At 36.9% G+C, this 12,682-nt stretch overlaps 1 protein-coding gene across 4 annotated transcripts in view; it reads left to right on the top strand.

The window, feature by feature from the left end:
* CCDC146 (coiled-coil domain containing 146) overlaps positions 1-12,682 on the top strand; it is a 78,610-nt gene that overhangs the window by 44,527 nt on the left and 21,401 nt on the right. For 3 of the 4 annotated variants that reach the window (XM_066985412.1, XM_048068413.2, XM_066985597.1), the window contains exons 5-10: positions 37-246; positions 8,295-8,352; positions 8,828-9,004; positions 9,599-9,672; positions 11,121-11,348; positions 12,325-12,511. In XM_066985412.1, coding sequence (XP_066841513.1) covers positions 37-246; positions 8,295-8,352; positions 8,828-9,004; positions 9,599-9,672; positions 11,121-11,348; positions 12,325-12,511 — 934 coding nt within the window. The remainder of the gene's footprint in view (positions 1-36; positions 247-8,294; positions 8,353-8,827; positions 9,005-9,598; positions 9,673-11,120; positions 11,349-12,324; positions 12,512-12,682) is intronic. The other variant, XM_066985535.1, reaches the window with a different exon arrangement.

Genomic DNA, 12,682 nt, shown 5'->3' with positions numbered 1-12,682 from the left:
TTATTGACTGGTTCTAAATTTTTCTATTTAATGTAGTTTACAGAAATCTGAGATCCAGCTATTGCAGGAAGCCAAATGTCTTAGTGTAAACCTGGAACAACAGCAACATGAACTGGAAAAAGCAGAACAGTTCCCTGAAGAATCTTCCAGTGAAGTCTGCCGAATAAGGCAACAACTTCTTAGTTGCCAAAATGAATACAATGCTATTAAAGAAAGAGAGTATGAAATTCAGTTCAGAGTGAAATGGTAGGTGATCATGGTCAATCTCCACTTATTTTTATTACAGTTAATCTAGAAAGATAATAACGTAAACTGTAATTCAGTCCCCTCTCCATCTTACATGGATACATTTCTTAACACTTATTGTTAAGCAAATTGCCACAGATTTGCCCTAGTAACAGCAATGTTTTAGTGATGAATAAAATTACTCTGAAGTGTGATTTATAGTGTGGTTTGCAGATAATTTTAATTTTAGAAGGTGCCTTGGTGTCCTTTGAAATACTGTTTAAGATTTACTGCATTTTATGATTAAAATTTAGGTAGGCAAAAATTACGGCAACAATTATAGTCTAGGACACCTTCAATATAAAGTGTCTCAGAGACCTGGTGACTGGGATTTAATGGAAACAATGTCATAAATGGGCCCAACACTATTTTTAACATCAGAAGCACACTTTATTCAGGTTTTTCTATTCAGTTATTTAAAGGAGGAGAAGTATTTGTATACTTTCATATCTGAAAAATTAGAAATTTGCTGTGAAAGGTGTGAATACTTGACATTTCTATAAAAAGAAAAAAGTCCAGAATAGGCTTGATATTATATACATTTTAATTATCTGCATATATGAGTGTATTGTGCTTGAAGCTTCTATGGTAAAATGATAAACTGTGCTATTGTACTTTTAAAAATATGTACCTACAGAGATGAACTCATATTTTCATTTTGTGGGGTTCTTGCTATTTTTACCCATCTTCAAAACAGTTTAGTTGGTATATAAACACAAATAAATAATCTCAGCAACTCAGCAGTTAAAATTATTTTTCTGCAAGGAGAGCAGGGGCACTGTACAAACTGCATAGAGCAGATTTTTCTGGCAGTTCTTTCTTGATTTTTTTTTGTTAGAGCCAAATGTTTGCTCTAAGAGAGAAAGAAACTTGAGAAGGAAGTAAATTGGGAGTGGGAGCAATAGAGGAATCATCTGGAAAAAATTATTTTTTTTATGAGATAGCTAAACATCATGAGATTTCCTGAAATAATTACTAAATACAGAATTTATTGAAATTTGCAAGCAGTCCAAAAACATTTTTTTTCAAAATACTATGCTTTTTACCCATTTCCTTTCATATATTACAAATATTTTTTGCTAATTTTGCATTACTTTTCCAAAAATTTATGAGGTTTTGTATGTTTAGGGGATATTTACTCATTATCTATTTTCTACCTCTAGTCAAAGGGAGATTTCTACAGATACACCGGTTAGGTATTATTTCAATTACCCTTGAACATTTATTGCATTGATTCTTATATATGAATTTAAAATAGTGGATTAAAAGTGTGGATTAAAAATATACTTTTTAGGGTCAGCAATAGGATGAAAAAAAAAAAAAAAGTTCTTTCACTTTAATAAGAAACTTCCTCTGTTTGGTTTTATGTATTGCATGAGATCAAAACCATCTGTACAGTCTGACCAGAAGTACATATGGTGCAGTATCTAAGAGCGACCAAAAGCGCAGCTATTTGTGAGGCAAGGATTTCATGAGCCTAATACATTCCTCTGTATTTAGGAATCCTCAGCTCCTCTTCCTTGAGCGTCTCCTTTCTCCTTCTGAGCCACATAGATATGCATGCTGCCAATCCTATTCATTCTACCCTACTCCAACACTAACATCCCTCTCAGCTCTGGCAAGTAGCAAGAATGTTAAGTGTGGAAATGAGAAACAAGCTATGAAGAAAAACAGAAAATGGATGTTAACACATGTCTGTAAAGGAAGGATGGGTTGGTGCCTGTAAAATATAGGGGAAATCAGGGTCCAGAATAGAGTAGTGAATAGCAGGTGATCTAAGAGTAGCATCAATGTGAAATGAAGAACTCTGTGTCTGATGGTTTGTCCACATAGTAAAATTATGTCCTGAGATATATATATGTGCATGGGCAGTGTCAGGGACTGAGGGCAAACCTCATCAAAGATAGTGTAAGTTAGCTGCTAGGTTCCCTTCATTTCTGGGAAGGATGGAATCCCATGATCCAACCTCTCTTGACCCTTGGTCTCGCTGGAGCACAGTTTCCCTCGTTGTCCAACTGTGTTGGACAACAGTCCCAGATGTGCTTGGCACTTGCAAGAAAACTTCTCTTTGGGAATTATGACTAATGGCTGTTTAGCCTGAAAACAAACATACTGCTTATTTACCTTCTTCTGTATACCAGGCAGGAAACTTGAAGGGGAAAAGCTTTTGAAGGGAATATCCACGTCTCTTATCTATTGCTTTATCTTTTTTTATTTTTTTTTTTTTTTTTTTTTTGTCTTGGCTAAGATCTTGTCTGCTTGGAAATACTGCTGAGTTGGAAGTGAGAGACAGCCTCTGCAGACCTTCCATTTCCCTGTTTCTCTAACCCCTTTTCTCGGAAGCATTTCTCTAGTCCCTGCTGCCTTTATGTCCTGCCTCCCTTCACTTTCTCTGATAGCTAATGCCATTCAGTAACCTTTGTCCACTCAGATTCAAAACTGACAACAGTAAACTTGTCTTCTTCTCTTCAAGAGTCATGGAGATATACCATAACATAGACAAAGTGATTTTGTTTGTCCCTTACTATTTCTATGTTCTCTCTTCCATGTTGCATTTCTTATTTGCTTGACTATGTAAACATTTTTTTCCAGACCAGGTACACTTTTCAACAGCTGAAGGTGCTATTTTTCTTTTGTTTTAATTCTTTATCATTTCACTGGATATTCAACATCCCAAGAGTGAATTTAAATTGTTTGCAGCACCGTCATATCAGCACATTTTCAGAAATATTGTGCTATTTTCATAGCATAAAACAAAGTGCATGAGCTATTCAGAAGTAGCTCTGATGTGCTTTAGCTGTTGGGGATCCTTTCTGAAGGTGACTGCACGGGTGCAACATCCTTCCAACAGAGGCATGTGACTCTTCTTCCAGCTTACATTCCTGTTCTGTTGTACCGTTGTATGGGGCTTATGCGCCAAGCACAGGAGGTGCATAATAGCTGGAAAAGATTTTGCCAACATTATAAAGTTTGGACCACTACCCCAAACTCAGAGCTGACTCCAGAAATATTCTTCCTCCCAAATAATATTGGGCAAATGTAGCAAAGAGGAAAAATAACAATCCCGATTCAGTTCTGGTACAATTGCATTCAAACCCTTGAAGTTTCTTCATATAGCTGGGACTGAAGTACCTCACTGAGTACAAATATACTCTGAAAAATCAGATCAGCAAGAGAACGAAAAAAGGATCAGTGTGGTCAGGAAGGATGTGTTCTAGCTTGAGGAAATTTTTCATTTCACTAAATTTTTCATTTTAGTGCCCATGGGGGGCTTTGAACCCTGGCTTTTGAAACAAACTAGGGAAGAGATGCTTTGTTTTATTAGGTTATAGCATCAATTAGTTTGTCATTGATAAATAATGAATTTATCATATAAACAAATATCTAATCTAAACTATATTTTAAAAAGTAAGCTGTTAATTTGAAATGAAATTATCTGTAACGAGATTATAGATGAGGTTAAGGGTGCCTCGTTCTTGAGAGCAATTTTCTTTCAACCCCCCAGTCTAACCTGCAGCCCTCACAGTCATTTACCAGGTAGCAAAATAGCTAGTCATGAAGTCCTGTGTGCTGTTGCACGCAAGTCAAGATTGCAAAACTGACTTAGTCCTTGTACAAGCATTACAAATATGGAAAATTATTTCAATGCTTGCAATTATTTCTGGATTAGTCATTCAGTAATTACAAAATGAAAAGCTAAGTTTGTATCCATAGTTTATTTAGTAAAGAACTAAAAGTAATAAGTAAATCGGGTTACAATTGAACTTGTTACAGCTAGACTTGTGACTGCATTCCCAGTACATACAAACTAAGCGGAGTTAAGAGCCTTACAGGAATGTCATGCTGGCAGCTTGTCAGCTGTGATATCTTGTCCTTGTGGTCACTAGATTTTAGCTGCAACGTGCTGAGCAACTTCTGTGGGTTCCTCAGCACTCCCACCTGTGTAAGGGTAGCTGAGGGAGTTCACTTTCCTGTGTGATGGGTTTCATAATGGTAGGAAGGTTCTGGTTCTCTGCTAGCTGAGGAACTGAAATGGACATCTGTTGACAACTACCACCACATTTCTTAATTTCTCTGACAACTTTATTTCTGTGGCAGTTTGCATCTGTGAGCAAACATCTGTCAGAGAGAAATCTGGAATGTATTTTCATTAATGGCCCAATATGCCTCATGCTTTTTTCTTAGCTCATTACATCTGCATCCATGGTAGCTTTTCATGTACGGTACTGCTTTTAAACTTCATGAAAATAAGTAGAGCAAAGTGAGAAACATTAGCAAATACTCCTCTCCTGCCCCCAGGTGTATGCTCCTTTCCTGCTCCACTGCCCTGTCTGGTACTCACCAGTAAGCTACTTGAACTCTGAGAGACTTTTAAACTCACTGAAAGTAGGAAAAAGAGGTTTCTTATTTGTTGATTTTTTTGCTGTTTTGATGAGTTACAGAGGAACTGTAAGCTTAGGAACTCTGGAGCTGGCATGAGGGTTCTGTAGCCAAAAGCTGAGAAGAATACCAGGGAGTGGGAGTTGAGATACTCCGTATTTATTAGGGGTAACCTATTAAACTGATTCATAACACTTCATGAAACCATACCCTAACAAGGGTAAGATAAATTCCATCAGTAACATTTTGAAACATTAATTTTATGCCTTAAATGCATTTTTAAAAGGTAAAAAGGTAAATGGCATCTAATGAAAGCAATTTTTTGAAACTAAGCTATTTTGCACAACAGAAAAAAAATGTCAGGAAGAAACCATGAGTTTAAACAAAATAAAATGTAAAAAGCAATCCATGAAAGTGAATGCTAAGTATGCAAAATTAATGTAGTAACTTATTTAAATGTTCACATTTTTGAAATTAGTACTTAAAAAGATCTCCTCTCCTCTCCTCTCCTCTCCTCTCCTCTCCTCTCCTCTCCTCTCCTCTCCTCTCCTCTCCTCTCCTCTCCTCTCCTCTCCTCTCCTCTCCTCTCCTCTCCTCTCCTCTCCTCTCCTCTCCTCTCCTCTCCTCTCCTCTCCTCTCCTCTCCTCTCCTCTCCTCTCCTCTCCTCTCCTCTCCTCTCCTCTCCTCTCCTCTCCTCTCCTCTCCTCTCCTCTCCTCTCCTCTCCTCTCCTCTCCTCTCCTCTCCTCTCCTCTCCTCTCCTCTCCTCTCCTCTCCTCTCCTCTCGTCTTTTACCCTTTTCTTTCTTTCGCATCCATTTCTTTTTACCCCTTCACTGTTTTCTGCATGAAAGCAGTTGGTCTGCTCGCTCTTAAGGCAACTTCACTTGGTGCTTGCAGTTCCCTGTTGCCTTTGTTCATGTCACAGAAAATGAGGTGTTCAAATCATTTTACTTTTGATGGATGGCAGAGTCTTTGTTGTGAAGTTGGAATGGCTCCACAGGAATTTGTCCTCATGAGTGAGGAATGTGACAAAAGAAAAACAGTGTCAAGTATGTTCTCCTCCTAGTTTTTAGGATTGCTCTTTTGATCATCTGGCGTGATATTAAAGAGGGCACAGCACAGGCTGTTGATGAGCAATGCAGTAGCTCTTTAATCAGTTTGAGCATGACTTATTTAATCAGTTTTTGTGGCAGTCAGAAAGCTATGGGTGTTTGTGCAGAGTGGACATTCGTTAGTGTGATTATGCCAGTCCCAAGGAGTCCTGCTAGGAATCCTGCTGAAATGTGTTGGGGATACAAATTGTCCTTATTAACTTATTAATACACTTAGACAACCTGTTGGTAAGTGAAAATACTGTGTTTGACCAGCGTAGCATTCCAACGTAGGACTCAGCTGTATAGTGCACAGAACCAAAGCTGCTATCACTGATTCGAAGTGGCTCAACTTCAGCTCAGTTTGATCCAATGTTGTCTATAAACAAAGGTACACTAAAGGAGTAGCTCCTGAGCCCCACTGCTGCAAAGAAACCACCTGATGTTTCCTTCTACTCACTTGTACTTGCACTGTATACCTGCAAAACACTCCTTTGTCTGTCTGCACTCTTGTTCTGTGCAATTTCTGAAGTTACAATAGACTTTGCAATAAAATTTTATTTTACAGTTATTTTAATAATATTTGGGGTTTGGGGGAAGAAGACTGATCTAAACTCAGCTTTTTTCTTTGAAAGACTTTTTCTACACTCATTCACTCTGTCGGTGTTCAAACACTGACATTCAAAATTGTTTTTAGGCTTAGCAGTCACTATAGAGGCATGCTTGCAGTCTGCCCAAACAAATATACATACATGCTGTAAAACAAACTAAAAAAATCTACCCTGTGCCTTTATTTCCTCTGTGTTGTCCATCTGATTCAGTGCTTGCTCTTTGTGAATTTTTGGACTGTAGCATTGACTACCCAGTTTTCTTTTTGGACTTTTTTTTCCTTGACTGATTGGAAAGATGTCACCTGAGGCTTCTGAGTAAAAGCTTTGCTCCTTTTGTTGGAAGACCAAAACATAAGAAACAATTCATTCAAGAAAAAAGGTAAAACATTAGCACTGATTAAGAGTTGAGCTCAAGATCCAAAGAAGGATCCTTCATGAGGCTCCACCAGGAGACTGAACTCTCTACCCATGAGCAACACCACCTGAAACATGAACCACCACTTCGCAAAGACTTAATCTGCCCTTGAAAGGTTGCACAGAAAAAAGAATAACTAACTGACTGCATCTCTTCTATATTGACCACATACAGAAGCAACTGTACTAGCTGCTTTGTGTAGGTGAGACTGCCCCAGGGTGCCCTTGGCATAGTTTATAGCTTCAAGTGACAAAGCTGTTTCATGAAACTTGTCCGTTTCTGTTAATACTCCATTTACTGCAAGAGTGGTATAGCTGATTCTCACAGACTACTTGAGTCTCAAGGAGGCCTAACCAGCCCTTCCTCTGGCTGGAGTTACAAACACAAAATTAATTGCTGCTGTTGATTCTTTGCTATGTCTGGGACACAGAATTTAGCTGTTCCACCCGTTCCTCAGTTGTAATCATTACTCATTTATAGCCTGAGACTCAGAAAGTGTCATCACAGGTACTAACTACACTGAGAGAACCTGCTTCCTGGTTCCCCAGTCGGTAGTACATGGACTTAAGTTTAGTTGGTTGTGACAACATGCAAACTGCTGTAGCCGAAACACCTCATTTAGGATCAGAGATGTTCACTGCATGCACTAGGGTTGTACTGATATATTTCTTCACTGATTCCAAAGCTAGTTTTTAATACTTGGCACTATTTACCTACTCACCACCAAGAAGCTCCTGTTGTAGGTCTTGTTGGTTCACCTTCACTTTTGTACTTACTCATCCATCTTTTTCACATCAGTTAAAATACACCCAGAGCTTTCCTATTCTTTTCTTTCCTCCTTCTGCCCTCCTTCATCATCTCTGTTGTCTGAAATTAAATTGCAACGTAGCTTTGAACATAGGTTAAGATCACCTTGCCTATTCTATTTAGCTTTCTATTATACCCAATTGCCTTTGTCTACAAGCCCTGTCAATTTTCAGGACATTTTGTTTTGTCACGAGAGCCCATTTAGATTCAAGGATCTTTACTTACAGTTGTTTACACCATGAAAGTGTATGTGAACAGAAAAAGGAAGAAAGTTTCTTACCAGCAACTGTACTTTCTTTGATGTGTGATGTCTTTGTGGGTATTTATAACCCACCTACTCTTTCCTTTTGCCTCAGCTCCAAATTAAAATACTGTGTTCTCCAGTTGGGAGGACCTGTGGGTGAAGTGTGCCTTCTGACCCCTTATATTTTGTTTGTATAAACACAAGGGTGAAGGAGGCAGCCCTATAGGAGGTTGTAAACTAAGAAAAATTAGGTTCAAATGTGCACTGTAGAAAAAAATAATGCATGTATCTTTCATAGTTCCAGCTACTGTTCAGCAATCTTCCCCTAAATTTGGACACCTTTAAATTGTTCCTGAGAGTGATCACCATATATTTTAATCTAACACAAGATTGGCTTCAATACTTTTCTTACTGTTTGATATATTACTAATATATTTAGCTCTGCTTTGATTTTTCTGTAGTTTGCAAGAAGAGAAAACACTTCTGGAAAAAGAATATGAAAGAATTCCAAAACAAAGTGTAAGTATGAAACATGGGAAAAGCCATGTTTTATGTTGTCAGCTAGTGTATTAAAACATCAGTGAAAATATTTTTACAGTGTGTAGTTCTAGAGTTCTTTCAATTACATAGAAAAATTAACAGTATATCATTCAGGTTCGATAACTTCAGGGCAAGCAGTGCATACCTGATTCATAAAAGATCTCGATATTCTTAAGTTTACTCAACAGTGTTTTTTACTGTATTTAGCAAATGGATAACGTAAAGATAGCTGCAAGTTCTAGGATGTGAATAAGGAAAATTCATTTGCAGACAGAAATCCTGATGAATTCATGTGTGTTTGTTGGAAATAAAATTCTGCTTATTATTGATCATATTTCATACCTTGTTGTAAAAAAATGTTATCATAATTCAATGCCAATGAATTTTCTAATAGCACAAACCTGCAACTGTAAAAGGGAAAATAATAACCTGATCTTCTACTTCATTTTTAAAGGAAGCAGATAAGAGAATTAAGAAGTTGAAAGAAAATTGTGACGAGCTCAGCAAAGAAGTAATTCAAAGGAAAGCAGAAGTTAATGCAATGAAGGAAGACATTTTATCCAAGCAAAACCTGATGTTAATAGACAAGAAAGAAGTGGAAAAGCTTCTAGAGAACCAGGATAATTTAAAAGTAACACAAAATTAATTATATCTATGTGTGTGTATATGTGTGTGTGCACGTATGTGTTTATGGGTACATGCATTTGTCCAAGGGAGCAGTGAATCCTCTGGATGTTGTCATTTCAAATCATTAAATGTACTTATTTAATCATTTTTAATAAGCATGAAACATGCTGCTGTGCTATTTTCACTATTATTCCTTCAGGAAATAATAAAAATCCTGGTTTTGATAATACAAAATTGTTTTCAGAATGCCATGTTTGCTATGCTGTGTTATTGAAGACTGCTCTAATATATGCTCAGATCCAAGAGACTTAAAAAATATGCACCCAGGTCTTTGCAATTTTCCTTTCCATGGTATTGAAAACATATACAGGCATATTAAGAACATTCAAACGTATTTTTTGTTTTGCATACATAATGACATGGTAAATACCATAGCGATTAGTTTCCGCAGTAGCAGCTACTATTGCCTGGGACAAGCTCAAGTAATTTGGAAATACATTTCTTGCCTAGTTTCACAGCAGTTCAATGGGAATATTAATTCCTTGAACTCACACCAGATTTTGAGACTATTAACCTAACCTTTCTGTTTTGTTGCTAGGATGAGCTAGTTAAGATCCTTGGTGTTCCAGCACAACTTGGAAAAGAAACTGAGAAGATAAATTGGAAAAAAATGTATGTTTTCAATAAATAATTAAATATATATGTATTACTTCTTTTCATCCATTTGTTATTGAGACTTTACATATAGTTGGTTAAAATTAAGATCAACATTTTCAAAAGATCAACATTTTCAAAAGCATTTACAGTCCAGTTAAAATCCATGCACTGTACAAAAAAATATGGTATATGCAGTGAAACAATTTAAGATTAAATACCTTCCTCTAGTGGAAGGTGTCCAGGCCCTTGGCAGTGGGTTTGGACTAGATGACCTTTAAGGTCCCTTCCAACCCAAGCGTTCTATGGTTCTACAGAATTTAAGTACAATGAGGAACAATTTAGAACAAAGCTTAGCCGAAAATTGCTTAACCATCTTACTGCACTGCAATAAGACGTATCAGATCTACTTACTGGGTTTTAATAGATAATAATGCTATACTATGTATACTGTGTAATCTAGCAATTAACCTTTTTTAGATATTCTAGTCCTCAGTGACAGCATATTAATTTATCTCTGTTGGTATCAGTGAAACTGCAGCAGTTTTCACAACTGACAGTCTGGTCTGAGCAAAATAACCCTTTTCCCTCAGTGCTTATGGAGCAGTTTTTTAGTCAGGTGTGTTTTACTGTGAGCTCCCATCGTGAATTCTGGTGTCAAATATTTCAGCTGGGAAATGTAAGCCAGCCTCTAGCCTTTCATTTCTCTATTTTCACGTAGCTGTTTTTTCCTCCATCGGAGCATGACGTGCTGCTTTCTGCATCTGTAAAATCCAATTGTTGCTGTGCAGTGTCAGCCAGGTCACTCCCAGATGCTGGCAGTCAAATTGCCATCCAGCTGAACAGTGCTTTTTGTGCCCTTGTAGTTACACAGAAGGTTTTGTGTCTCCTGCTTGCAGTCCCAATTTGTAATATAGTAATTACTTGACAATGTTAAGTTTCTCAGTTTTCAAATTTATGTAATGGTTTTCCTTTACTTTCTCCTCAGTACTCTGCTTAATGTAACTGTGCTGTAATAAATCTAAGAAGTTTTCCCTATAGAGCTAGAGGAAAGCAGTTCTGAAGAGTGAGTGCGTTGTGTAGATTATTAATGAGGTATTTAAATGAGTCTTTCTACTTAAGTGATATCACAGAATGAACTCGCCAGAGCTTCCAGCCTTGGGAATCACGTTTAGAAGTGTCACAACCCTGTACCTAGTCATGGTGACAGAAGTCTGTTAACTCTTTATAATACTGTCAAGGTGCTAAGCTACCCATTAGTCTCATGGCAATTTTGTTGTTGAACTGTATTGACACTTTCAATGCCAATTTTCAGTGTATGTAATCTGTCTTTGAACATATCAAGTAGACAGCTATGGCACTGAAACACTTTTGTGTGTCCACGAAAACTGACAACTTTCATTTTCACATGTAAGTACACATGTAGAAATGTGAACTTCTACTGTTTTGTTAAAATATATCCACAGTGATGCAGAGAAGAAGAAAGAAGCCCTTAATAACCAAATACAGGAGTTAAACAATACCCTAAAAGCCACTGAAGAAAGGATGGAAGAGGTTTTGCAAGAAAGAGAAGATGTAATGAAGGAATTGGATGGAAAACAAGCTTTGCTAGAAAGCAAACAACAAGAATGCGTTGCTCTGACAAGATTGCTAGAAATTGGCAGAGAGAAGGAATCAGCAATCCTAGCAGACAGGTTAGAGCAGTAGACCTAAGCCGTGGAGTGTGAGTGAGCACTTCTCTGTTCTGAAAGATCTTTTCTCTGTTGCATTGCTTATGCTTTCAAGTTTTATGTTGCAATCAGTGCAGACTAGAAATTATCAGGCTTGGTTTTGACTTCAGAAATGTTTATATAAACTGCTGGAATCTGGGATATGGCTTGAAGAAAAAGTTAAAAGGCAAAAGTATTTGATAAAATCCTGGGAGAGTGAGACTCTAGGTTTTGCTCTGAAAGGGAATATGTTTATCTCTCCTGTGAAGATGCTTTTTTTTTTTTTTCTGTGTACCCCACAGAAAGTAAACTAAGCAAATTAATTAAAAAATAAATAATCAGTATTCTCAATTTCAGATGAGCATTGTAAATTTCTGACCCACATACTCCTGAATTTCAGTGGGGACTGGCCACTTATATCTTTCATATTCCCTTGAAATTATGAGCTTAGATGTACTTAATAAAGTCAAATAAATTCTTAGGTTGATTTCAAGCTTCACATTATTCCTTCTTTGCAAAGGAAGATGTATAGTTGCAGTCATTGCCATACCCTCAACAGCAATGCTTTTGCCTTTGAAATCTTGTGTTAGATAGTGGCACAGTAAATTGAAATGTCTGAGTGAAGCAACCATGTAAATATTCCCTCATACTAAAAAAAAAAAAAAAAAGTGTTTTCCTCTTCTTCCAGTAATAATTTATTTTCTATAGATTTTTTTTAGCAGATTTAGATTGAACAGGTTGTGAAACCTCATTGACATAATTAAGAATATTATCATTGATTAAAGCTATCAGAAAGTTACCTGCTAATTTTAAAGCAACCAGTGACAGTAGTTTATAACTTTATCTTGCTGCTCATAGATAATTAATGCAGTACTGAAACCCCATTAAAATGATCATGCCTGATTCATACATGTCTTGCTCAAGTTACCTGTTTCTAAAATTCTCTGTGTATCTAATATAGAGAAGTTCTGGAATATAATTTAAAAAAATGTATCTTGGAGAAAAAACAAAAACATGATATTCTCATTCACAAGCAAACAATGAAAGATAGAGAACTGAGAAATTTAAAGAAGATGGAGTTACAGCTGAATGTGATTTATGAGTCTTTGGAACAAGATAAGTCACAGCACAAGAGACTCAAATCAGAGGTCTGTATGAACATATTTACCATAAGAATTCCAAATTTTCTTACAGGAAATCCATCTTTGAAATCTTTTGACTGGTCCTAACAGACAGAAGGAGAGAAGATTGTTCTAAGTGCGTGTCTTTTCTGTGTTCTATGCACAGAAAAGTATCACGAGTGTTGCTACGACTAAGGA

This window comes from Anser cygnoides, chromosome 1 (assembly GCF_040182565.1).
Source record: "Anser cygnoides isolate HZ-2024a breed goose chromosome 1, Taihu_goose_T2T_genome, whole genome shotgun sequence".
NCBI classification, from domain to species: Eukaryota; Metazoa; Chordata; class Aves; order Anseriformes; family Anatidae; genus Anser; species Anser cygnoides.
This window is presented reverse-complemented; position numbering and strand designations above follow the sequence as displayed.